Source organism: Nomascus leucogenys, chromosome 22a (genome assembly GCF_006542625.1).
Source record: "Nomascus leucogenys isolate Asia chromosome 22a, Asia_NLE_v1, whole genome shotgun sequence".
In the NCBI taxonomy this organism is placed as follows: Eukaryota; Metazoa; Chordata; class Mammalia; order Primates; family Hylobatidae; genus Nomascus; species Nomascus leucogenys.
In genome coordinates, this window is record NC_044402.1 from 527,481 (window position 1) to 550,076 (window position 22,596).

Genomic DNA, 22,596 nt, shown 5'->3' on the forward strand with positions numbered 1-22,596 from the left:
CTACTCAGGAGGCCGAGGCAAGAGGATTGCTTGGGTCAAGGAGTTCAAGACCAGCCTGGGCAACATACCAAGACTGTTTCTCTACAAAAACTTAAAAAAAAAAAAAAAAAGGCCGGGTGTGGTGGGATGCACCTGCAGTCCCAGCTACCCAGGAGGCCCAAGTCGGGGGATCACTTGAGTCCAGTAGTTCAAGACCAGCTTGGGCAACATAGCAAGTCCGCCCCCCATGGCCCCAACCACCAAAAAAAAAAAAAAAAAAAAAAAGAAAGAAAGGAAGAAAAACAAACCAAACCTACTGAATTTGTGGCAATTTTTATGGCAGCTACAGAAAACTAGTACACAAATCCCAGTTGTGACAACCTAAGCGGTCTCCAGGCACTGCCCCTGTCCCTGCACCACCTCTGTTGGAGAGACCTGTGCCTCTCAGTGCCAATACCCTGCTGCCAGCTGGCCCTGTGACCACCTTACCCACCAGAAGACTGGCTCTGGGCCTCAGCCTGAAGGAGGCCAGGGTTTTGTCTCTGCTGCCACCATGGGGGAGGTGCTCTGTAGGGAGACTTCATGGAGCAGAGAGGGGAACCATCCCAGCCTCACCAGCGTCCTGGACCACCACCCTCTGACTGCAGCCTCAGGAGACACTCCAACGAGAGCAGGAGAGCTGGTGGGATGAGCCCAGCCAACCCCCAAGTCACAGAACAACGAGTGGTCCTTTAAAGCCACTCAGCAACAGAGGACTGCCCAGCTTGTCACCCCCATGGCAACTGCTTACCTGTCAGCTCCGCTCTGCCCTGTTTACACCTGGGGATGCCTGCTTGGCATGGAGCTGGGCCCATAGGATCCCATTCCCCACATCATCATCAGGGGCCTCAGAGGGGGTGGGTCATGATGGCCCCAGTGCCATGCCCAAAACTCCCCACACCCTTAAGGACACCTGCCCTAGCCCCTGGAGGATCTGCCCTCCAGGGATGGATCCTGGAGGATCCATCCACCTACCCTAGGGCTCCTGAGAAATGCAGAGGATCCCTAGGGTGCACCAAATGACATTCAGAGGACTTGGGAGAGAAGGGGGGCACCTGGCTGTGTAATCTTGGAAGGCTTCCTGAAGGAGGAGGGAACTTCACTGAGTCTTACAGTAAGACGGGGAGACAGGCAGGTGCAGAGGATTCAACTCGGGCCAGGGATCCAGTGTCAGGGCAGCAGGGGGGTGGCAATGCAGTCAGGTGGCTTCTCAGCAGCGGGAAGGGGAGGGGTAGAGGCCAGGTGGGCCGCACAGCCAGCATGTAGTGTGTCTGGTGGTCCAGGCCACTGCAAAGTTCCAGCTCCTGCCCTCACCTGGGGCCCAGGAGTGATCACCTTCGCTTGTCCCAAAGCCTTCTCCCCCTAGCCACCTCCACAGAAGCCCAGTCAGGCCCCTAACAGTCAGTCACGGAGTCCAGGACCCTTTCCCCACCCCCACCCACCCCAGGCTGGGAACTCATGCTCATAGCCCTCCTGCCCCGCCTCCCAATCCAGTCCCCCTGCAACTTAGTGTCCCCAAAATGCAGCTGGGACACGTTACCCCGGCTCATCACCCTTCCGAGGGCCCTGCAGCCTGGAAACAAGGTAGTCACCCAGTGGACCATGGCCCACAGGCCCCTGCTGCAGCCAGCTCCTCACAGTTGCTCAGACCCCCCGCGCAGGCCCTTGTCCACCACCAGCATCGCTGTCCAGAGGCCAGGAGGCAGCTATGCCTCCAGACAGCCTCCCTCTGTGCTGGGCACCGCACTGGGTCCCTGGGCTTGCTGCTCCCCACCACAGCACCCCACCACAGCACCCCTGGGGTCCCCTGTGCCCTTCTGGGTCTTCAGCGGCAGGACCCAATGTGAGACCCCGCACCCTGGAGAACTCTGCCTGGCCCATCTCACAGCCTGGTGTAGGCAGCTATCCAGTTCCCCAGACCAGGCCAGCAAAGGAGCTGAGTCTCCAGGCAGTGCCTGCCACTGGGGCCTCCAGGACACCAATGCACCTCAGGCAGGCCCAGGTACCCCGAGGCCTCCTCCCACCGGCCCCGAGGGCAAGCTCCTGCTACCCAGGCATTGCCAGGGCCCTCATCAGACTGACCCAGGGCAGTGTTCCCCTCCCTAGAGGGCCTCCCATAGTCCCTAGCCCAGTCTCCAAGGCCTCATGAGCTGCAGGCTGTCCGGAGCCAGGTCCTGCCTGGCCTGTGTTCCTATCATGGGTGAGTGGTGACCCCCTGGTGGGGCACAAAGAAGGCGCAGAGGCTGCCCCCACCCTGGGCCCCCAAGGAAAGGCACTGGCAGACAGACAATGGGCTGAGTCGGGCTCTTAGGAAGGGGGTGACCTCGAGGCCCGGGCCTCGAAAGTTGCATTATGCCAGAAAGGCGCACTCCGCGCCAGGAAGGCCTGGAAGGCGTTGGTGGACTCGGTGGACCTCAGCGGGTGGGGAAAGAGCACGTCCTTGTCCACGTCCTCCGACACCAGCTGGGCCACCATCTGCACGATGTCCTGCGGGCGAGGGTGGGTCAGGGAGCCTCGAGGGGCGGGAAGGGGACAAGGGTGGGGCCCGGGAGCGCCAGGATAAAGGGCCCAGGGGGACTGAGTCGAGGGAGGCGAGGTGGAGGGGCGGGGCGGGGCAGGGACCGGGCTGGGAGGACCCGCCCCCGCGCACCCTGCAGTGTAGCGGGGCCCCGGCGGCGCCCGGCCTCTCCCGGCCGCCCAGCATGGCCAGCCGTCGGCGCTCGTCGATGCTGACGCTCCAGTGGCGGCCCGGGCGCCTGCGCTCCGGCGGCTCGCACACCTGCGGGGACAGGGCAGCGGGTCGGCGAGGGCCTCGGCGCCAGCTCCCCTTCGCCGCTCCTACCCAGCACCTGCCGACCCTCAGAGCTCGCCCCCTCAGCGGCCAGGGGCGCTCCCTGGCTCAGCGCCAGCTCCCGGCGCGGGGCCTCAGGCAGTGTGGCCCTCTGTGGCTTTGCACAGTAATCTGTGCCAGGATACCGCCCAACCCAGTACCTGCCCCGCTTCATGTACAGCAGGGCTGCCTCTGGACTGCTTAGTCCTCACGGCCGGCCCCCAATTTGACCTGCAGGAAGACCCCCAGAGCTCCAACACTGTTGTGTGCCTCAGGAAAGGCAGGACTAAGGCCAGCTCCAGACTGCCCTTCTCCCCAGACCCCTCTGAAATGATCATAAAGAGAGTTAGGGAGAAAATAAAGATCGTGAATCCATGGACAAAAGACCAGCGCCAGTGGAGGAGGGCCCCTGGCAGGGTACAGGAGACTGGAAGGCAGGGACCACCAGCTGGAGAAGCTGTGGGAGGGCCACAGGGAAAGGCCAGAGTAGGTGGGGTCCCCAGGACGACCTCTATCCCCCAAGAAGGAACTTCCCACGTGTGCTGCAGGAGTCGATTCCTCCAGCCTCTGTTCAGCCTGAAGTCCACCATCCTCCACCTCCCTCACCAGGGGGAAGGGGAGAGGGGAGAGAAGGCAGTGCCATGCTAAGAGTGGGATTCATGCAAACTCGAAGTGAATTTGCATTCCTCAAAACATTAAAAACAGAATTGCCATGGGATCCAGGAATTTCGCTTTGGGGTATATACCCAAAAGAGCTGAAGGCAGGAAGGCAAACAGATGTGCGCACTCCGACAGGGAATGTTCACAGCAGTGGTCATTATTCACAACAGCGAACATGTGGAAGGAATCCAGGTTTCCACAATGGATGAATGGATAAAGAAAATGTGGCAGATCCAGAAAATGGAATATTATTAAGCCTTAAAAAGTAAAAAGGCTGGCCAGGTACGGTGGCTTATGCCTGTAATCCCAGCACTTTGGGAGGCTGAGGTGGGTGGATCACCTGAGGTCAGGAGTTCGAGACCAGCCTGACCAACATGGAAAAACCCCGTCTCTACTAAAAATACAAAATTAGCCGGGCGTGGTGGCACATGCCTGTAATCCCAGCTACTCAAGAGGCTGAGGCAGGAGAATCGCTTGAATCCAGGAGGTGTAGGTTGCACAGAGCCGAGATCACGCCATTGTACTTCAGCCTGGGCAACAAGAGCAAAACTCCATCTCCAACAAACAAACAGAAAAGGTAAGGAGGCTGGGCGCCATGGTTCACATCTGTAATCCCAGCAGTTTGGGAGCCCAAGGCAGGAGGATCGCTTGAGGCCAGGAATTCTAAACCAGCCTGTGAGATCCCATCTCTACAAAAGAAAACTTAAAAAATTAGCCAAGTTCAGTGGCACATGCCTGTAGTCCTTGCTATTGGGGAGGCTGAGGCAGAGATTGCTTGAGCACAGGAGGTTGAGGCTGCAGTGAACTGTGATTTTGCCACTGCACTCCAGCCTGGGTGACAGAGTAAGACTCTGAAAAAAAAAAAAAAAAAAAAGAGGCCAGGCGCGGTGGCTCATGCTTGTGATCCCAGCACTTTGGGAGGCCGAGGCAGGCAGATCATGAGGTCAGGAGATCGAGACCACGGTGAAACCCCGTCTCTACTAAAAATACAAAAAAATTAGCCGGGCGTGGTGGCAGGCGCCTGTAGTCCCAGCTACTCGGAGAGGCTGAGGCAGGAGAATGGCGTGAACCCGGGAGGCAGAGCTTGCAGTGAGCCGAGATCGCGCCACTGCCCTCCAGCCTGGGCGACAGAGCGAGACTCCGTCTAAAAAAAAAAAAAAGAAAGAGAAAGAGAGAAAAAGAAGGAAGGAGAAAGAGAGAGAGAAAGAACGAAAGAAAGAATGAACGAAAGAAAGAAAGGAAGGAAGAAAGAAAGAGAAAATGTAAGAAAATTCTGGCTGGGCACAGCAGCTATAATCCAAGCACTTCAGGAGGCTGAGGAGGGAGGATCGCTCGATCCCCTTGAACTCCCCAGGAGTTCAAGGCCACAGTGAGCTAGGATTGCACCACTGCACTCCAGCCTAGACGACAGTGCAAGACTCTGTCTCAAAAAAAAAAAAAAAAAAAAGAAGAAGAGGTCTCAATAGTCTAGGGCACCACCACACAGCAGCGATGCGAGCTAGAAGGTAATGGACAAAGCCTTAAAATCCTGAAAGAAAATTATTTCCCACCTAGTATCTCACCCAACCAAGGTGTCATTCAAGCATACAGGCAGAGTAAAGATATTTTCACACCTTTAGAGTCTCAAAAACTTTCACATCCTCTGAACCCTTTTGGAGGAAGCTGCTAGATGTATTCCACCAAAACAAAGGATTAACCAAGGAGAACAAGCTGGGGCCCAGGAAACAAGGGGTCCTGTAGACAGGAGGCAGGTGGATTGTGGGGGAGTGTGGAAGGGAGAGGGAGTGGGGAAGGCTGCTCAGTGGCCCTGCCAGCTGGGCTGGTTGCTGGCAGTCCAGGGCTCCAGGAAGGCCACTGCCAAGGAGAAAATGCAGCTCCAGATGACCCAATGTGCAGGGGTCTGTGAGAGGAGAGTCCTAGATTTGTTGGAAGGTTTAGGAAAGAATAATTAGTTCATAGAAGAGGGAGGAGGAGCAGGAGGGGCAGGAGGAGGGGAGGAGGGGGAGGAGCAGGAGGAGGGGGAGGAGCAGGAGGAGGGGAAGGAGGGGGTACACAGTGATTTCCTCCAGGGAAAACAGCACAAAAGAAACACGGCCACCCCACGGTCACGATGCCACACGGTCACTGTAAAGCTAACAGTGGAATTGGGTTTCTGCTGAGTAGACAGAATGCTGGTGGGAGGATGGGGAAGGGGTGCCACACCCTTCGTCTCTGCGGTGGGGCATGGACAGAATGCAAGACAGAGGAATGAAAAGGAGGCAGTGCGGCCGGGCACAGTGGCTCACGCCTGTAATCCCAGCATTTTGGGAGGCCGAGGAGGGCAGATCACCTGAGGTCAGGAGTTTGAGACCAGCCTGGTCAGCATGGTGAAACCCCATTTCTACTAAAAATACAAAAATTAGCCCAGCATGGTGGCGGGCGCCTGTAATCCCAACTACTTGAGAGGCTAAGGCAGGAGAATTGCTTGAATCCGGGAGGCAGAGGTTGCAGTGAGCCAAGATCACGCCATTGCACTCCAGTCTGGGCGACGGAGCGAGACTCTGTCTCAAAACAAAAAACAAACAAACAAAAAAACCACAAAAATTAGCTGGGTGTGGTGGTGGGTGCCTATAGTCCCAGCTGCTTGGGAGGCTGAGGCAGGAGAATCACTTGAACCCTGGAGGCAGAGGTTGCAGTGAGCCAAGATCACGCCACTGCACTCCAGCCTGGTGATAGAGTGAGACTCCGTCTCAAAAAAAAAAAAAAAAAAAAAAAAAAGAAAGAAAAGAAAGAAAAGGAGGCAGCGAACCGGCAAAAGCACACTTCTCACCTCAGCATGTGATGGGACGTCCGCAAGGGCTGAGAGTGGCTTTGGGGACTGCTGTTCTACATATATATGTTTTAACAAAAGTAATTTAAAATTTAAAAATATTAAGATTTAAGTAATGAGTAATCCAACAGACACAGGAGAACATGCACAGAACTCTTTAACTCACAGAGAATCCATGTTCTTTCCAAACACACTCAACATGCACATGAATTGGCCACAAACAAAATAGACCCCAATGCAGACAGACCCCCATAACACAGACCCCCATAACACAGACCCCCATGCAGACAGACCCCCATAACACAGACCCCCATGCAGACAGACCCCCATAACACAGACGGACCCCCATGCAGACAGACCCCCATAACACAGACGGACCCCCATGCAGACAGACCCCCATAACACAGAGGGACCCCCATGCAGACAGACCCCCATAACACAGACGGACCCCCATAACACAGACGGACCCCCATAACACAGACCCCCATGCAGACAGACCCCCATAACACAGACGGACCCCCATGCAGACAGACCCCCATAACACAGACGGACCCCCATGCAGACAGACCCCCATAACACAGACCCCCATGCAGACAGACCCCCATAACACAGACGGACCCCCATGCAGACAGACCCCCATAACACAGACGGACCCCCAGGCAGACAGACCCCCATAACACAGGGTTCTGCAACGACAAAGTGACACAATTAGAAATTAACAGCAAAAGGATAACAAAACACTTCTGTTGACGTGGACATTCCAAAACACCCTTCTAATTAAGTCCTGAGTGAAAAAGAACATCAAGACTGAAATACCAACTTATTTAGAAAGAAACAATGGCAGAGTGCAGTGGCTCTCGTCTGTAATCCCAGCACTTTGGGAGGCCTAGGCAGGATGGCTTGACCTCAGCAGAGAAGTTCGAGACCAGCCTGGGCAACATAGGGAGACCTCGTCTCTACAAAAAATAATTAGCTGGGCATGGTGGCGTGTACCTACAGTCCCAGCTATGTGGGAGGCTGAGATGGGAGGGTCACTTAAGGCTAGGAGTTCAAGGCTGCAGTGAGCCGTAATGGTGCCGCACACTGCACTCTAGCCTAGACAACAAAGTGAGATCCCATCTCTAAAAAAATTTAAGAAATTGGCCGGGCATGGTGGCTCACGCCTGTAATCCCAGCACTTTGGGAGGCCAAGGTGGGTGCATGGCCTGAGCGCAGGAGTTCGAGACCAGCCTGAGCAACATGATGAAACCTCATGCCTACTAAAATATAAAAAATTAGCCAGGCATGGTGGTGTGCGCCTGTAGTCCCAGCTACTCAGGAGGCTGAGACAGGAGAATTGCTTGAACCCAGGAGGTGGAGGCTGCAGTGAGCCAAGATTGCGCCACTGCACTCCAGCCTGGGTGACAGAGACTGTCTCGAAAAAAAAAAAAATTAAGAAATTAGCCAGATGTGGTGGCTGAGAAATGAACAATGAAATCAGGACACACCAAAATGTGAGGTATGGTCAAAGCTGTGCTCCGAGAAGCTAGAGCTTTAAATACATCTTTAGAAAAAGGTCCCCAAACCATGACCCTGCAAATTATTTGAAAAGATACAAAAAGAACAGCAAAAGAAATGGTCTGAAAGCTTAAAGATGAAATTAGGATTAAAAAATTAAACAACGGTGAATAATGATCACAATGGGCTCTCTGAAAAACCAATAAAACAGACTTACTCTTTCCTTACATCCTCACCGACTCCACATAGAGCCACCTTTATAATTTTTGCCAACTTTTTCACTGTTTCACCTCATTTAGTTCCTTTTTTTTTTTTTTTAGGAACTGCAAGTACATAGACTTAATTCATTTTTTTCTTCTCCTTTTTAAAGATATAGGGTCTTGTTCTGCCCCCCGAGAAGCTGGGAGCCTACAGTGGCACACCACCCTGGCTAATTTCTATTTTTTGCAGAGATAGAGTCTCACTATGCTGTCCAGACTGGTCTTGAACTCCTGGCCTTAAGTGGTCCTCCTGCCTTGGCCTCCTGAAGTGCTGGGATTACAGCAGTGAACCACTGTGCCTGGCCCACTTTTCCATCCAGTTTTAAAAATAGTTTCCTCATTGCTTTCACGCATCTCTTCATAGATTCTGGTTGGTAAACATTTGAATGTTATAAATATTACAAGTATTTTCTTCCAGACTGTCATTTAACATTTTTGTGTCTTTGATTGCACAGAAATGTTTAAAAACTCTGCAGTTAGATTTGTCAGGCTTTTCCTTCAAGGATTTTGTGTTTGGCCTACAAAAGGCACTTATCACTTCCAGATCCTAAATATTCTCTCATATACTCTCTCAGTGCTTACACGGTTTGGGTTTAATGTTTTTTTTGTGTGCATTTTTTTGAGAGATGGAGCCACACTCTACCATCTTCTAACTATACAGCCAATCACCCCAATACCAGTTATTGAAAGGTCTGTCTCTCACTACTCTGAAATGTCATGCTCAACATAAATTAAATCCCCACATTTATGCACAGGTCAGTTTCCGGGCTACTTGTCCAGGCAGTGGTGTCTTTGCCACCTTCTGCCACAGGGCCACACAGCTTTAGTTGCTGGAGCTGGTGCGGACAAGCCAGGCCTTGCTCTGATTTTCCAAAACCAGAATTGTTGCATGGTTCCTTTTCCAAGTAAACATTTTAAAACATCTTTATTTTTTCAAATTATACTTTAATGAATATTAGCAATATCTTGTTTACTTCTGCATGCTTTTGAACTCTGAACAAAGCCACATGGCATGAATAATTTTGTCACCTTTTTGCCTCTTTCACTCAGGAATAGGTCTATGAGACTCAACGCTTGCGGCTGCATGCAACAGGCATCCACACAACCACATTCCCCAATCCGAGGTAAGTTTGCAGTTTGACAGAAAAACGCAGTGTGAACTGATGCACAGCTGTTTGGTGTCCATCTTCACCCTGCGGTTGGAATATTTCTGTGCTTACCCCTGCATCCGTTCACAACCCTCACACTTAGTCCATTTTCATTGACTGAATTAAATGACATACCGGCGATTCTATCTGCCATCGTATCTCTTTCTGTCTGTTCTTCTGCTGTAATCTGTGAGGGCAGGCAAACTCATCTAAGTCCGAAGTTGACAAGCAACTCGATCTTTTTTTTTTTTTTTTTTTTTGAGTCAAGGTCTGGCTCTGTTGCCCAGGCTGGAGTGCGGTGGTGCAATCTCAGCTCACTGCAGTTTCTGCCTCACAGACACAAGTGATCCTCCTGCCTCAGTCTCCCAAGTAGCTGGCACTACAGGTACATGTCACCATGCCTGGCTAACTTGTATTTTTTTGTAGAGATGGGGTTTTGCCATGTTGCCAGGCTGGGCTCAAGCAATCCTCCCACCTAGGCCTCCCAAAGTGCTGGGATTACAGGTGTGAGCCACCATGGCCCACCCCCATCCTCTTCTCAAACAGAGGAACTTAGAACACTTTAGTTCCACTCACAGGCACCATGTTGACATTTATGCCACTGCAGGTACGTATATTGATTGTATCCTTGCTTTTCTGTGCATGAGTGACATCCAGTGACTGTCAGTTTCAGTTTACTCACACACTTCCTACTTTCTCTCATGCTTTATCCATTTCAGAGCTTTCATCACTTTCATGATGCTTTGAGATCACTTCTTCAGAACTGAGGTGAGAGTGTGCTGGGGGCAGATTCTTTTTCCTTTTTTTTTTTTTTTTTGAGACGGAGTCTCGCTCTGTCACCCAGGCTGGAGTGCAGTGGCCCCATCTCGGCTCACTGCAAGCTCCGCCTCCCGGGTTCACGCCATTCTCCTGCCTCAGCCTCTCCGAGTAGCTGGGACTACAGGCGCCCGCCACCACGCCCGGCTAATTTTTTTTTGTATTTTTAGTAGAGACGGGGTTTCACCGTGGTCTCGATCTCCTGACCTCGTGATCCGCCCGCCTCGGCCTCCCAAAGTGCTGGGATTACAAGCGTGAGCCACCGCGCCCGGCCGCAAATTCTCTTTTTTATCATTTAAAAACTTTATTTATTTAGCCCTTTGTATAACCCATTTTTGCTGGGCCTACTATTCCAGGCTGAGCACGGCTTCCCCTGAGCATAGGCGTGCTACTGCTCTACTGTGACGGGCTCCCGTGGCTCCTTTAAAGGTTCTGTCTTCCCACTCGAATTGCTTCTGAGGTTTTTTGTCGCTGGCATTCTGCAATGTCACTATTATGCTTCTCAGTACATAATTTCTTAAAGCGTATAGACTACATGACTGCCTGTGAGAGCCATCCTCCAAGATGGCATCCAGTGATTCTCACCTCCTGGTATTCACGCCTTTGTGTCACCCTCTCACATTAAATAGGATGACCAGTGTATCCAAAATGGATACTGCAGAAATAGGGGAGTGTGACTTCCCAGGTTAAGTCCCGGAAGTCACTGCAGCTTTCAGCTCACTCTCTCTCCACTCACTCACTCTGGGGGAAGCCAGCCGCCATACTGAGGATACCGAAGCTGCCCTATGGTAAGGAGCTCCTGTCAGCCCCTATCACGGACTCACCAGTCATGTGAGTGAGCTGCTGTGGAAGCGTCTCCAACCTTCCTCAAGCTTTGAGATGACTGAAGTGTTGACTGCTATCTCAACTATAAGCTCCCGAGAGATCTCAAACCAAAGCCACCAGCTAAGCAGCTCCCAAATTTCTGACCTACAGAAACTAAGATAAAAATACTTACTGTTTTAAGTTGCTAAGCTCTGGGGAAATTTGTCATGCAGCGATGGATAACTAATACATTGCCAAAGGCTGGGCATGGTGGCTCATGCCTGTGATCCCAGCTCTTAGAAAGGCCGGGAGTTAGAGACCAGCCTAGGTAACAGTGAGACCCTGCCTCTAATTGTTTTTTTTAAAAGTAAACTAGTAATACATTTTCAGAATCACTATGTACATTTAAAATGAAATTTTCAAGATTCATGAAGTCTGTTTTTTTTAAAAACACTGAATTGTTTTTGGGAAGCTTGGCACGTTTAAAACGCTACATCTGGCTGGGCACAATGGCTCATGCCTATAATCCCAACACTTTGGGACCCCAAAGCTGGAGGATCACATGAGCCCAGTTCAAGACCAAAGCAGGAACATAGTAAGACACTATCTCTACAAAAACTTTTTAAAAACTAGCTCGGCGTGGTGGCACGGCACTATGGTCCCAGCTACTTGGGAGGCTGAGGTGGGAGGATAGCTTGAGTCCAGGGGGTCCAGGCGGTAGTGAGTTGTTATTAGGGAAGCAGGAGTCTAGGAGAGCCAGGATAATGTCATTTTACGTTCAACTCCACCTTGAGACTAATAGAGCATATTCCTTGCAGGTCCTAAGATGTTTACAGCTAAGGAAGCAGCTTGGTAATGCCTACAAGGACAAACTCGTAGAAAAGGAAGTTCAGATGTCCCAATACCCACAATAATATATGCTTTCAAGATAATTATAGTTATGCTTTAATGTACTTGCTCACTAAAATGTCAAATCGCTTTCTTTTAATCAATAGAATAATAGTTGTTATGCTGTCAGCCCACCCACACGTAGGCATAGCTTGGTCTTTACATAGATAAGACCTCAATATAAGAAAAACTTGAAACAAAGCAGGTCTGTTCCTCTGCTTGCTTGTTGAGGATGCCCTGCTCTGCAATGGGGCGGCTTTCAATAAATGATCTCTTCTCACTGCACTCTGCAGCTCGCCTCAAATTCCTTCCTGCATGAGATCCAAAAACCCTCTCTTGGGGTCCAGATAGAGATCCCTTTTCCAGTAACGCTGTGATCATGCCACTGTACTCCAGCCTGGTGACACAGCAAGACCCTGTCTCAAAAACACACATATGAGATCTGCTCATCCAATATGATAAACTATCTCCATGAGGAGCTCTACATGCTGCTCAGTAACATTGTGTAGTGTTCTTCATAAAGGAATTCAACAGCTTTACTTTTATTTATTTTTTTTGAGACAGTCTCACTCTGTCGCCCAGGCTGGACTGCAGTGGCGCGATCTCGTCTCCCTGTAAGCTCTGCCTCCCGGGTTCACGCCATTCTCCTGCCTCAGCCTCCCGAGTCGCTGGGAATACAGGCGCCCACCACCTCGCCTGGCTAATTTTTTTGTATTTTTAGTAGAGAGGGGGTTTCACCGTGTTAGCCAGGATGGTCTCGATCTCCTGACCTCGTGATCCGCCCGCCTCGGCCTCCCAAAGTGCTGGGATTACAGGCGTGAGCCACCGCGCCCGGCCAGTAACAGGTTTATTTCTAAGAACTTCATGGTTCCTGTTGCTAAATTGAATAGTATCCTTTGTTTCCATTCCATTTTCCTGTTATTTTTACTGTGTGGAAAAGTCGTGAATGGTGATCACATATCTAAACTTCCTCTTTTATCCGTACTCGTGTTTCTTAAATTGGATTTTCCAAGTAGGTCACATATCAGCTGCAAACAGTGATTTTCATCTTTTTAGATATTTACACATCTCATTTTCTTGATTTACCGTACAGGCTTCGATTTCTAGAATACTGTTTATTTACTTTTTTGAGATGGAGTCTCCCTCTGTCGCCCAGGCTGGAGTGCAGCGGTGGAATCTCGGCTCACTGCAACCTCCAACTCCCGGGTTCAAGCAATTCTCCTGCCTCAGCCTCCCAAGTAGCTGGGATTACAGGCACCCACCACCACGCCCAGCAAATTTTTGTATTTTTAGTACAGACAGGGTTTCACCACGTTGGCCAGGATGGTCTCCAACTCTCGACCTCAGGTGATCCGCCTGCCTTGGCCTCCCGAATTGTTGGGATTACAGGCGTGAGCCACCGTGCCTGGAGATTTTTTTAACGTCATAGTGGTACCATGCATCCATCTGCTTGCATCTGAAATACTTCCATTGGTGGTCACTGCAAGCTCTTGAGAGCTCCCCTCCGTCAGGCTACAGAGATGTCCATCTCTTCCCACCTTATCCAGAACCTACAGGTTTCTATACCTCTTTTGTTCTTGAGGAAAGACACTGGAATTTATTAGCATTACTTTTCAACATCTATTGAGATAATCACGTGATTTTCCACCTGTTGTTAATGAACTTTATTTACAGATTTCAAAATTCCTTTGTCCTTGGGTTACAATCTTCTTTTATTTACATACAACTTCATTTATTCCACATACATTCACTGAGCACCTACTCTGTGCCAGGCACTGTCCTAAGCACCGGGACGGAGCTGTGAAGAGACATGTGCCTGCTCTCCTGGCAGGCGGAAGTGTGCAGGAACCATCCTTGTGGCTACAAAACTCAGCATTTCAGGTGCTCCTGGATTTGGTCTAGTATTTACTCAGGATTTTTCAATCTATGCCCACAGGTAGACTGGCACATCGTTTTTTTTTTTTTTTTTTCCTTTTCTCCCTCTGCTCTCTTCTGGCACTGGTATTGGGTGATACCAGCTCCATATCAGAAGTGGCTCTGGGCAGGTGAAGCTTCATCAATGAGGATGACTAATTTCGTGTTTGGGAGTGCCCACCTATAAAGTCATCTGGGCACCCACATTTTTTAGGGAAGATTCCCTGTCCCTAAACTAAAAACCTGCCAGTCAGCAGAGATGCACCCATGCCCCTTTCCACCCTTGGCCAACAACCTCATTCTCCCACTGCTCGCCTGCCCTCGGAGGCCTTCAGCCCACTGTCCTGCCTCCCCGCCTTGTCCTCAACCACCATTACCCATAGCCACCAGTCCATCTCTAGGAACTACAAATACAGCCTGGCTGCCCCTGCCCAAGAGCCACTGGGTCCCTGTGTCCTTGCAGGATGTGGGTCCAATACACACTCCTCCTGCATCCACATCCCTTACCCCTTCAGACACAGTGCCCTGTCCCCAGCCCTGTGCAGGACAGAAGCCTCACACTCCCTGGCCCTCCTCCTGAGCAGCCCTCACTAGACAGGTGACCTATGTGTATTTATAGTCCGGATTGCCTGTCATGAGATGATCACCTCCCAAAAGCCACTGCATCTGCTGGTCTGGTCACCCCACTCCCCAGCACTTGACACCGTCACAGGGGTCTTGAAGGCATTTGGGCCTGACGGACATGACTGAGAGGGTACAAAGGGGCCTCAGCGGGCAGCCCTGGGAACACACGCAGACACGCCTGTGTGCATGGTTCAGTAAGCTCCCCACACTGAACTGGCCGCATGACCAGCGCCAGCTGCCAAAGCATTGCCAGTGCCCAGGAGCCCCTGCACCCATCTCGCCACAGCCTAGAGCCATCTCTGAGCCTGGCTTTGAACCCTCCAAAAGTGGAACCACACAAGTGGGGTTCTGGCTTCCTCTGCCCTCAGGGAACGTCCTAGGGCTGAACAGCTATATCCCACCACTCTCACTACTGGGCCTGACACAAGCCTGCAGCTCACTGTCCAGCACCAGAGAGATCAGGAGATGCTTCCAGTTTGGGGAGTCAGAAACAGAGCCTCTTCCGGCATTTTGTTTTGGTCAACCTTCAGTGACAAATCCTTCTCCTGACAGCTGACCCACCTGGTTGGAAGGATACTGCCCCTCCTGGGGACCGTGCTTTCCCTCCCACTTCTTGCCACCTTCAGCCTGGGGTGGGGGGCACGGGGGGGCTGAGGGAAGTGTGTTGCCTTGCCTCCTTCCTGGCCTTAGAAGACCTCTCTACAGAGCCCAGCAGAGGCCGGTGGCCCACGGTTCTGGAGGCAAGAGGGATGCAGGTCCACCTTGGTGCTCGTCGAGGGCCACGGGGAAGAAAGCCCCCTGAGTCCAGCCATCTGTTTCTCATCAGTCCCCACTCAGCCCTCCCCTGAGGCTGCCCATCACGACCAGCCTGGAGTTTCCGGAGACAGCGGCCTCAGGTGGGCTGGGGACAGGAGGGTGGCCTCGGCCAGGGTTTCCTTCCGCTTACCCAGTCCTGAGTCTGCAGTCCCTGCTGAGCGCTGCTCTGGATACTGGGCTGGCCCCAGGCTGCTGTCAGGCCCAGTGGGGAGCGCCTGTGCTCTTGGGAGAGGTGCGACTCCAGCTTCTTCCCCTGGGGGGACAGTTTCCTGCTGTCCATCTCTAGCCCTAGTAGGCTGCTTGTCCACACCTCTGAGATCTGGGGGAAGGAGCAGGATGAGGTGGGGCGGGGCCCCCAAGGCCACCCATGTGCCCACCAATACCTGAGTCCCTGGGGGCAGATGGTGACAGTATCAGGGTCTGCTAGGGTCACCTTCCAGCCACTGACGCCTCTGGGTGGAGTGGATCCCCCCAGCTCCCGCCGCAGCTCTTCTCCACACCAGCCTCCCGAACTGTTCTCTCTGCCCCTGCCGACCCCACCCCGGGAGCCTGGAAGGCCTTCGGCAGCCTCCTGCACGGACTCCACGCCTCTGCCAGCCTTCTCCAACGGTTCCAGGGCCATCAGCCCTCAGCCAGCACTGCAGGCACGTTCTCAGGGCCCGGCCTTGCTACGCCCGGGGCGAAGGAAAGGTCCAGAGCTCTTGCCACCGCCCGGCTCCCGACCCTGAGACCTCCCCTCCACACGGCCCAGGCCTCACCCCAGGCCCAGCCCGGAGCCCTTACGTGCCAGCCCTCTCCGGTGGGGAGGAGGGGTCTGCGCGGCCAGGGTCCGCGGAGGGACGGGGCACACGGGAACGGCGGTCGGAGGCGGGGGGTACGTGGGCATCCGGAGACAGAAGGAGGGACAGACCCGCCGCGGATGGAGGGGCCACAGGGGAGCCGGTGGGGTACCCCGCGGCTTGAGGAGGCCCAAGGGGCCGGCGCCTCGCTCCGGAAGTTCCGCTACGGCAAGCCCCGCCCCCGTCGGTTCCGCTTCCGGTCTGCGCCGCGCCTGCGTTCTAGGCTCCATTGCGGCGGGTGGGGGGGATGGATGGCGCGGCCTGGGGGGTCCCCGGCGCATATCCGGGTCTATCGCCGCTACCGCCCCGCGGGCCCTTTCGGGCGTCGGCCTCCGGGGTCTCCCGAAGCACAGACCTGAACTTGGGGTTTGTCGGCCCTGCGCCCTCCCCGTGGCGCGATGCCGCTTAGCCCCGGGCCACCTCCGCGCGCGCGGGGCCGCGGGGCTGGGGCGGGCGGACCCAGGACAGGGCGCGCGGGCGGGAGGGAGGCGCTGCTCCGCCGCGCGCCCCCAAGGGGTGGACGGCCGAGAGAATCACTCTGCAGGCGGGGGCCGGCCCTTCCAGGTTTATTAGTGTTGCATCAGCACCTTAAAATAGTCCACACGGTCACATACGTGACATTAGAATCCGTTCCCCCAAAAGCTATTTACATTAATCCCGGGTTTCATTAAAAAAAAAGAGAAAAACTAGCAACACATACATCCTAGAAACCAAACAATGCACAATGAACCGCATGGGGGTCTGCAGAAACTACAGTGGTGCTTCTTTGGCCCGCAGGGTCAGACTCCAGAGGTGCCCAGCAAGCCCAGCTCTCAGTCCCCTGCAGGCCGCACACCCGCAGACGACAGGACAGGCCTCGGGGAGGGGACGGCTCAGGTGGTCGGGCAGCCTGGCCCTCGGAAGAAGTGGCCTGGTCATTTTCATGAGGAATTCATTCCCGGAGGAAGGCGAGAGGCACTCAGGTCTTTCCATCTGGGAATCAGGACAGTGTGGCAAGGCTGCCAGTACCCTGCAGAGAGACCCCCAGCTCTCACCCAGAGGCCCCTCTCCTGCCCCAGCTCTGGCCAAGGCACTGAACCAGGACACTGGCCTGCGTGCCGAGAGACAGTGGCCAAGGGGACCAACATGGAAGAGGAAGGCAGCAGACCAGATTGCAGGGCGGGACTGGCCCACAACTGGCCTGGGCGAGGGTGGGGTCTGTCTACGTAATAGTGGACAGTGGCCACCAGGCCTGAGGGGCGCCTCGGTGGTGACGACTGGTGGGGCTGAGCCCTAGCTCTACAAGGGGCTGCCTCCTGTGAGGCCAGTCCAGGGCCAAGGTCTCGGGGGGTGTGCACACCTCACACACACATCCCCCACCCTTACCGCACTGGCTGTCAGATGGCTTTGGTTTCTAGTTGTCCTTGGTGGGACAGAGTGCTCCTCCACGCACCCTCAGAACAGCTCTGTGAGGTAGGCAGGGAAAATGCGGCCATCGTGTGTAACCAGTGGGAAAACCGAGGCACAGAGGGTGGGCACGGCGCAGGTCTTGTCTGCCCAACCTCCCTGGTGCTGGGTATGGTGTGGGGGATGGGCTGTGGGGCTCCTGCGTGCAGGGCAGACCCACAGGGTGCAGGGCAGACCCACAGCCCAGCAGCAGCAGGGGCACAGGGAGTGCCACCAGAACCCCCAGCTGCTGGATGGAGACTCTGCCCATGTTCTCCCCTTGCGTGGGCAAGGATGGAGCTGTGGAGCCAGATGGGAGGTGTGGGGTAGGCAGGAGGGCTCCAGGAAAGGGGCTGCCCACAGCCAGAATGCACTAGGCAGCCTGTGGCCCCTTCCTCTAAAACCTGCTCCGAGGCCAGAAAGCCACAGTAAGGATGTTTCCACCTTCTTGTCCCTACTGAGTGTGACCTTTGGGAAAGAAACTGGAAGAGCAGGCAGGACGCAGCAGCTCATGCCTGTGATCCCAGCACTTTGGAGGCTGAGGCAGGTGGATCACCTGAGGTCAGGAGTTCAAGACCAGCCTGGCCAACATGGTGAAACCCTGTCTCTACTAAAAATACAAAAAATAGCCGTGCGTGATGGTGGGCGCCTGTAATCCCAGCTACTCGGGAGGCTGAGGCAGGAGAGCTGCTTGAACCCGGGAGATGGAGGCTGCAGTGAGCTGAGATCATGCCACTGCACTCCAGCCTGGGCAACAGAGCAAGACCCCGTCTCAAAAAAAAAAAAAAAAAGAAACTGGAGAGCAGAAAAATAGACGCTCTGCAGCCCAGCTCGGGGGCAGCTGGAACGAGAGGGTCAGCGTCCCACCTGTTGCCGGGGTCAGAGGCCATCAGCCCAGGGCTCACACCCTCACCGCAGACACTTCTCGGGGCAGAGCCTGAAGCCAGGATTCAATGGGAGACCTTCCTACCCTCTCCCCCACCCTGGGGTGTGCCCCAGGCTCCTGGTCCCAGGTGAAGGGGGAGGCCCTGGTGTGGAGGGGCTCTGGTTGGGAGGGACTGGGGCTCTGCCTCCTGCACACAGCCTACCTCTGAGGCCTGAACCAGGGAGCTGAGGCCGCACACCAGGTCACATCCTGGCCCCTCGCCACAACAAAAGCACCCTGTTCAGCCACCTGGCCGGGGGGTTGGCCAGGAAGAGCAGGGCGGCCGCAAGTGAGCAATATGGGCCATCTCTCAGGCCAGCAAGGGTGGAGACTCCTCTGGCCCCGGCTCGAGGCCCACCCTGCCCTGCCTTTGCTTTCTGAGCATAGCCTTCTGCGGTGCTCCATCTTGCAAAACCAGGCCAAGAGCCTCCAGGGGCGATCAGGGCCCCTGGGAGGGCCCCAGCTTCCCCAGCTCCTCCTATGGAGAGCCCAGAGTGCAGGCTTACTGGGGAGAAGCAGGACTGAGGGGGCAGGTGTGGTCGGGGAGGCCCCTCTCCGGCTGTGTGGAGGGCATGGAACCCACACACAACATGGGACCCAATGTGCTCTGAGGACTGTGGCCTGGAGAGCCTCCCCGGCCCCACACGGGGTACCTGGTTGCACCCATGGCTCCAAAGTGCTGGCCCCTCTGGTCAGGCCATCCTGCTGGAATCTTCATTGGCCACAGCGTTGCAGCAGGTGACACAAACACACCTGGACGCCTGCCCCACATTCACCAAAACCTGAATCTCAACCCAGATACCCACATGGCTGACCTCAGACATACCCACTGGGGTAGAGCAGGAGGAAGTGGCCCCCACCTCAGGCCAACCCCAGCAGCATCTCACTGTGTACCAAGCTGGGCTCTGGAACATTTTCTGGGGCCGCCTGGGGCTGTGGAGGCCCCTGTGCTTCCTAAGTTTGGGGCAGGGACTACACGCAGAAGCCTCACGGTGTTTCAAGAACAGCCTGAGAGTGGGGAAGGTGTGAGGCGGGGTGGGGTGGGGCTGGGGACGTGGGGGCAGGCTCTGCTGGCTCTGCCCAGCCCCAGGGGGACTTCAGAAGAGCAACATGTTTGGCGGCTCCATTAGAACATGTATTTAAAAGCATTAAAAATATCTGCTGCTATAAAACCTCCGCCGCAGGCAGGAGTTTATTGGGAACCACGAGTGTGCGGTGCTGGGGGCATCTCTTAGGCGGGCAGGACGGCCCCCCCAGGCTCAACTCAGGACACCCCCAACGGGACTGAGTGGCCCCATGGCCCTTGGCCTGTGGCCACTGAGCTCCGCCTGCCCCGCGCTCCCTGAGGAAGCAGTCCTGACTTCCCGGAAGGACAGGACACAGAGGCAAGAACTTGGCCTGTGAGGCTCTGGGTGGCTCCGAGGCCAGAGCACGCCTTCCGCGATCCATGGCTCAGCACCGTCCTTCTGGCTTCCCAGCCCCGGGCCGAACGTTCGGGTTAATAAGCAGAGCAGTTATTCGGCTCCCGGCGGGAGCTCCCCGTTAGTTTCCAGGTTGTCAGCACATTCATACTTAAGACTGTTTCTCTTTGTGTTTTAAGGGTCTGTCTCTGTAGTAAACTGAAATGTTAACAGAAATGCAGCTGGGCCCCTCCCAGCGTGGGGCAGGAGGTGGGCCCCTCGGTGGGTGGGGCTAGAAGGTGGCCTTGGAGTGTCCGAAGATGCAGATGGGGAAGTGCTTCACGTGCGAGGACCACTGCGCGGCCAGCTGGAAGAACTTGACGTCGCTGCACTCCACACCGTCGATGAGGACTGTGGGAGAGGGCTGCCTGACCGCCTGCCCACCTGCCCAGCCTGCCTACCCTGTCCACCTGCCTGCCTGGCCCACCAGGCTGGGTAGCAGCTGGGGGTACAGGATGAGAAGGAGCCCCATGCTGGAGGGCACCAACACTTTCCTCAGGGACTCGGGGGCTCCAGGACCACGCTGGCTCCTGAGGGACGCCATTCCTGCCCCTGCCCCTGCCCTCCCACACCTCAGAGCCCTGGGGGGTGGGGAGGGCAGCATTTCCCCCAGGGCTGCCTGCAGGTGGAAGGAGCAGACCCCACCACCTTCCGCCAGGCGCTGCTTGTCCACATCCACCTCCACCTGCACAGGTGTGGGGAGAAGGCACTGGGAGCCCCCTTAAAACAGAGACCCCTGTGGGGAGACAGGGCCACGTCGACCTGGAGGTCATCTGACCCGCGCTGAAAAAGAGGAAAGCCTTCCAGAGCCCCGTTTCTGAAACAGTTACTTGCAGGGTGCCTTCTCCAAAGCACTTTTTTTTTTTTGAGATGAAGTCTTGCTCTGTCACCCAGGCTGGAGTGCAGTGGCACCACCTCGGCTCACTGCAAGCTTCGCCACCCTGGTTCACGCCATTCTCCTGCCTCAGCCTCTGCACCCAGCCAACACTTTTAAACTACAAGTCATTATTTTTAGGCCGGGTGCGGTGGCTCACGCCTGTAATCCCAGCACTTTAGGAGGCTGAGGCAGGCAGATCACCTGAGGTCAGGAGTTTGAGACCAGCCTGGCCAACACAGTGAAACCCCATCTCTACTAAAAATACAAAAAATTAGCCGGGCGTGGTGGCGGGCGCCTGTAGTCCCAGCTACTCAGGAGGCTCAGGCAGGAGAATGGCTTGAACCTGGGAGGTGGAAGTTGCAGTGAGACGAGATCACGCCACTGCACTCCAGCCTGGGTAACAAGAGCAAAACTCTGTCTCAAAAAAAAAAAAAAAAAAAAAAAACACCGAAACAAGTCATTATTTTTAAAAAGCAAAAAGGGTTAAAAAAAATTCTTTCTCAGCATTTGGAAGGTTGTCAGCCTCACTGAGGGCTTCATCGAATGTGCTCGCACCTTGAATCATGGAATGTGCATGTCACAGCGAGACACCCGCAGCTCCTGTGGTGGGCTCCAAAGCAGCCTTGCTGTGCTCTCACCTACGTCCCACTCTACAGACCCCAGGGCCCGTGGTGCTCACCCCGCAGCATGTTCTGCTGCTGCCTGGCAGTGCAGATGAGCCGGCTGATGCCCTCAATGCACTGGCTCTTAGACTCCACGTCCTTGTCCTTTGCTTTCTTGGGCAGAAACATCACTGGGAGGAGAAAAGAGGCCCTGCTGTCATCTTGCTGCTCCTTTGGGGCCAGGGCCAGGGCCAGGGGCACATGTGGGGGAGGCATTGGGGGCTCAGCTGGTCATGGCTCCGCTCACCTAGGAAACCTGCCTTCCACAGTGACTGAGGACAGCTGCTCTCCTGCCCACCCAGCTGGCCTCCGCCTGAGGCTCTGGTCAGAAGCACCTGACCCTCATTGCCCTCAGGATTCAGGCTCCCTCACCCCACCCGCCCCTGCCTGCGCACGTGGGCTGCCCGAGGCCAGCTGGGGGTTGTCATCCCTGTTGACTGCGAGCCGCCCTCTCCCACAGAGCCGCCCTTCTGTGCCGTGTGGCCTTACAGCCTGCCCCACCTCACCCTTCTTGTTCTTCTCCTTGGTGACCACGGTCATGGACATGGTGGGCGTGGCCGCAGCCTCGCCACTGCTGGGCAGCCTGCTGACCTGGAGGGACCGGAAAGTGCACTTGAGCGTGTTTTTGGTGACAGGCAGGTCCTTCTTCTCGGCGTCCCTCTTCCTGTCCACGGGCTGTGCTGCCGTCCAGTAGTCCACCTGCAGCCCCATCAGCTCGGCGCCGACACCCTGGCTGGGAAAGGCAGAGGGAGGCATTCACACCTGCATCCTTGGGCCTAGTGATGGGGACGTCACTGTCCCTGTGACAGGCCAGGAGGTGACAGCCAGCACCTGTGCCAACTTGCCAGCAGAAGAGGGCTGGGTGCTTGGAGCATGCTCTGTGGAGCTGTTCACGTGCCTGGTCACCCCCAGAAGGGTCCTGCGTAAATTACAGAGCCTCGGCCTGGGAGGCCTGTCCACCCGCTCTCCAAGCTGCCCCCTGGAGTCTTGAGGGTTCATGTGAACCAGCTCCCTCAGACGCAGCCTTGAAGGAGCCGGCGGCTGGAAACACGGAGGCAGGGGGTCGGGGGGGTGTCTGCTGGTGTGAGCCCTGCACGCAGCACCAGCACCACGCCTGGCCTCAGGGCCCACACCCCCCATGACTTAGTCTGCTCCGGAGAGACCCGGGCGGGCTAGCGGGGCCTCAGCACAGCTGCCAAAGCTGATCCCATGAGGACCGTCTAGAGACTCCCGTCTCTTAGGCCTTCTGCCCTCAGCTTGTTTTTTAAAAGCCCCAACTGTGTACAGAGCTGAGACAGCCCGGCACTACACCCACGTTTATTCA

The 22,596-nt window shown here is 55.0% G+C and overlaps 2 protein-coding genes and 1 pseudogene across 10 annotated transcripts in view; all 3 read right to left on the reverse strand.

Moving 5' to 3' along the window:
• Nucleotides 1-296: 296 nt before the first annotated feature.
• TEX22 (testis expressed 22) lies at nucleotides 297-16,087 on the reverse strand. 2 transcript variants are annotated; one of them, XM_030804299.1, is made up of 4 exons: nucleotides 15,995-16,087; nucleotides 15,215-15,403; nucleotides 2,669-2,797; nucleotides 297-2,505 (listed from the first exon to the last, which is right to left on the reverse strand). In XM_030804299.1, exons 2-4 carry the CDS (start codon nucleotides 15,362-15,364, stop codon nucleotides 2,326-2,328), a joined length of 459 nt encoding a protein of 152 aa, XP_030660159.1. In that variant the 5' UTR covers nucleotides 15,365-15,403; nucleotides 15,995-16,087; the 3' UTR covers nucleotides 297-2,325. The 2 variants fall into 2 exon arrangements, with proteins under 2 accessions (XP_030660159.1, XP_030660158.1); XM_030804298.1 differs by lacking the exon at nucleotides 15,995-16,087 and adding an exon at nucleotides 15,518-15,825.
• Nucleotides 16,088-16,473: 386 nt separating this feature from the next.
• The window catches only part of PACS2 (phosphofurin acidic cluster sorting protein 2), an 85,613-nt gene continuing 79,490 nt past the window's right edge, over nucleotides 16,474-22,596 (reverse strand). For 5 of the 7 annotated variants that reach the window (XM_030804117.1, XM_030804114.1, XM_030804113.1 and 2 more), the window contains 3 exons: nucleotides 21,779-22,005; nucleotides 21,290-21,403; nucleotides 19,391-20,084 (listed from right to left, as the gene is read on the reverse strand). In XM_030804117.1, coding sequence (XP_030659977.1) covers nucleotides 19,966-20,084; nucleotides 21,290-21,403; nucleotides 21,779-22,005 — 460 coding nt within the window. In that variant the 3' untranslated portion in view covers nucleotides 19,391-19,965. Of the gene's footprint in view, nucleotides 20,085-21,289; nucleotides 21,404-21,778; nucleotides 22,006-22,596 lie in introns of all 7 variants that reach the window. The other 2 variants (XM_030804116.1, XR_004028036.1) reach the window with 2 other exon arrangements.
• LOC101177321 lies at nucleotides 18,477-19,067 on the reverse strand (annotated as a pseudogene). The gene has a single exon (XR_180071.3). The product of XR_180071.3 is annotated as an uncharacterized LOC101177321 (transcript).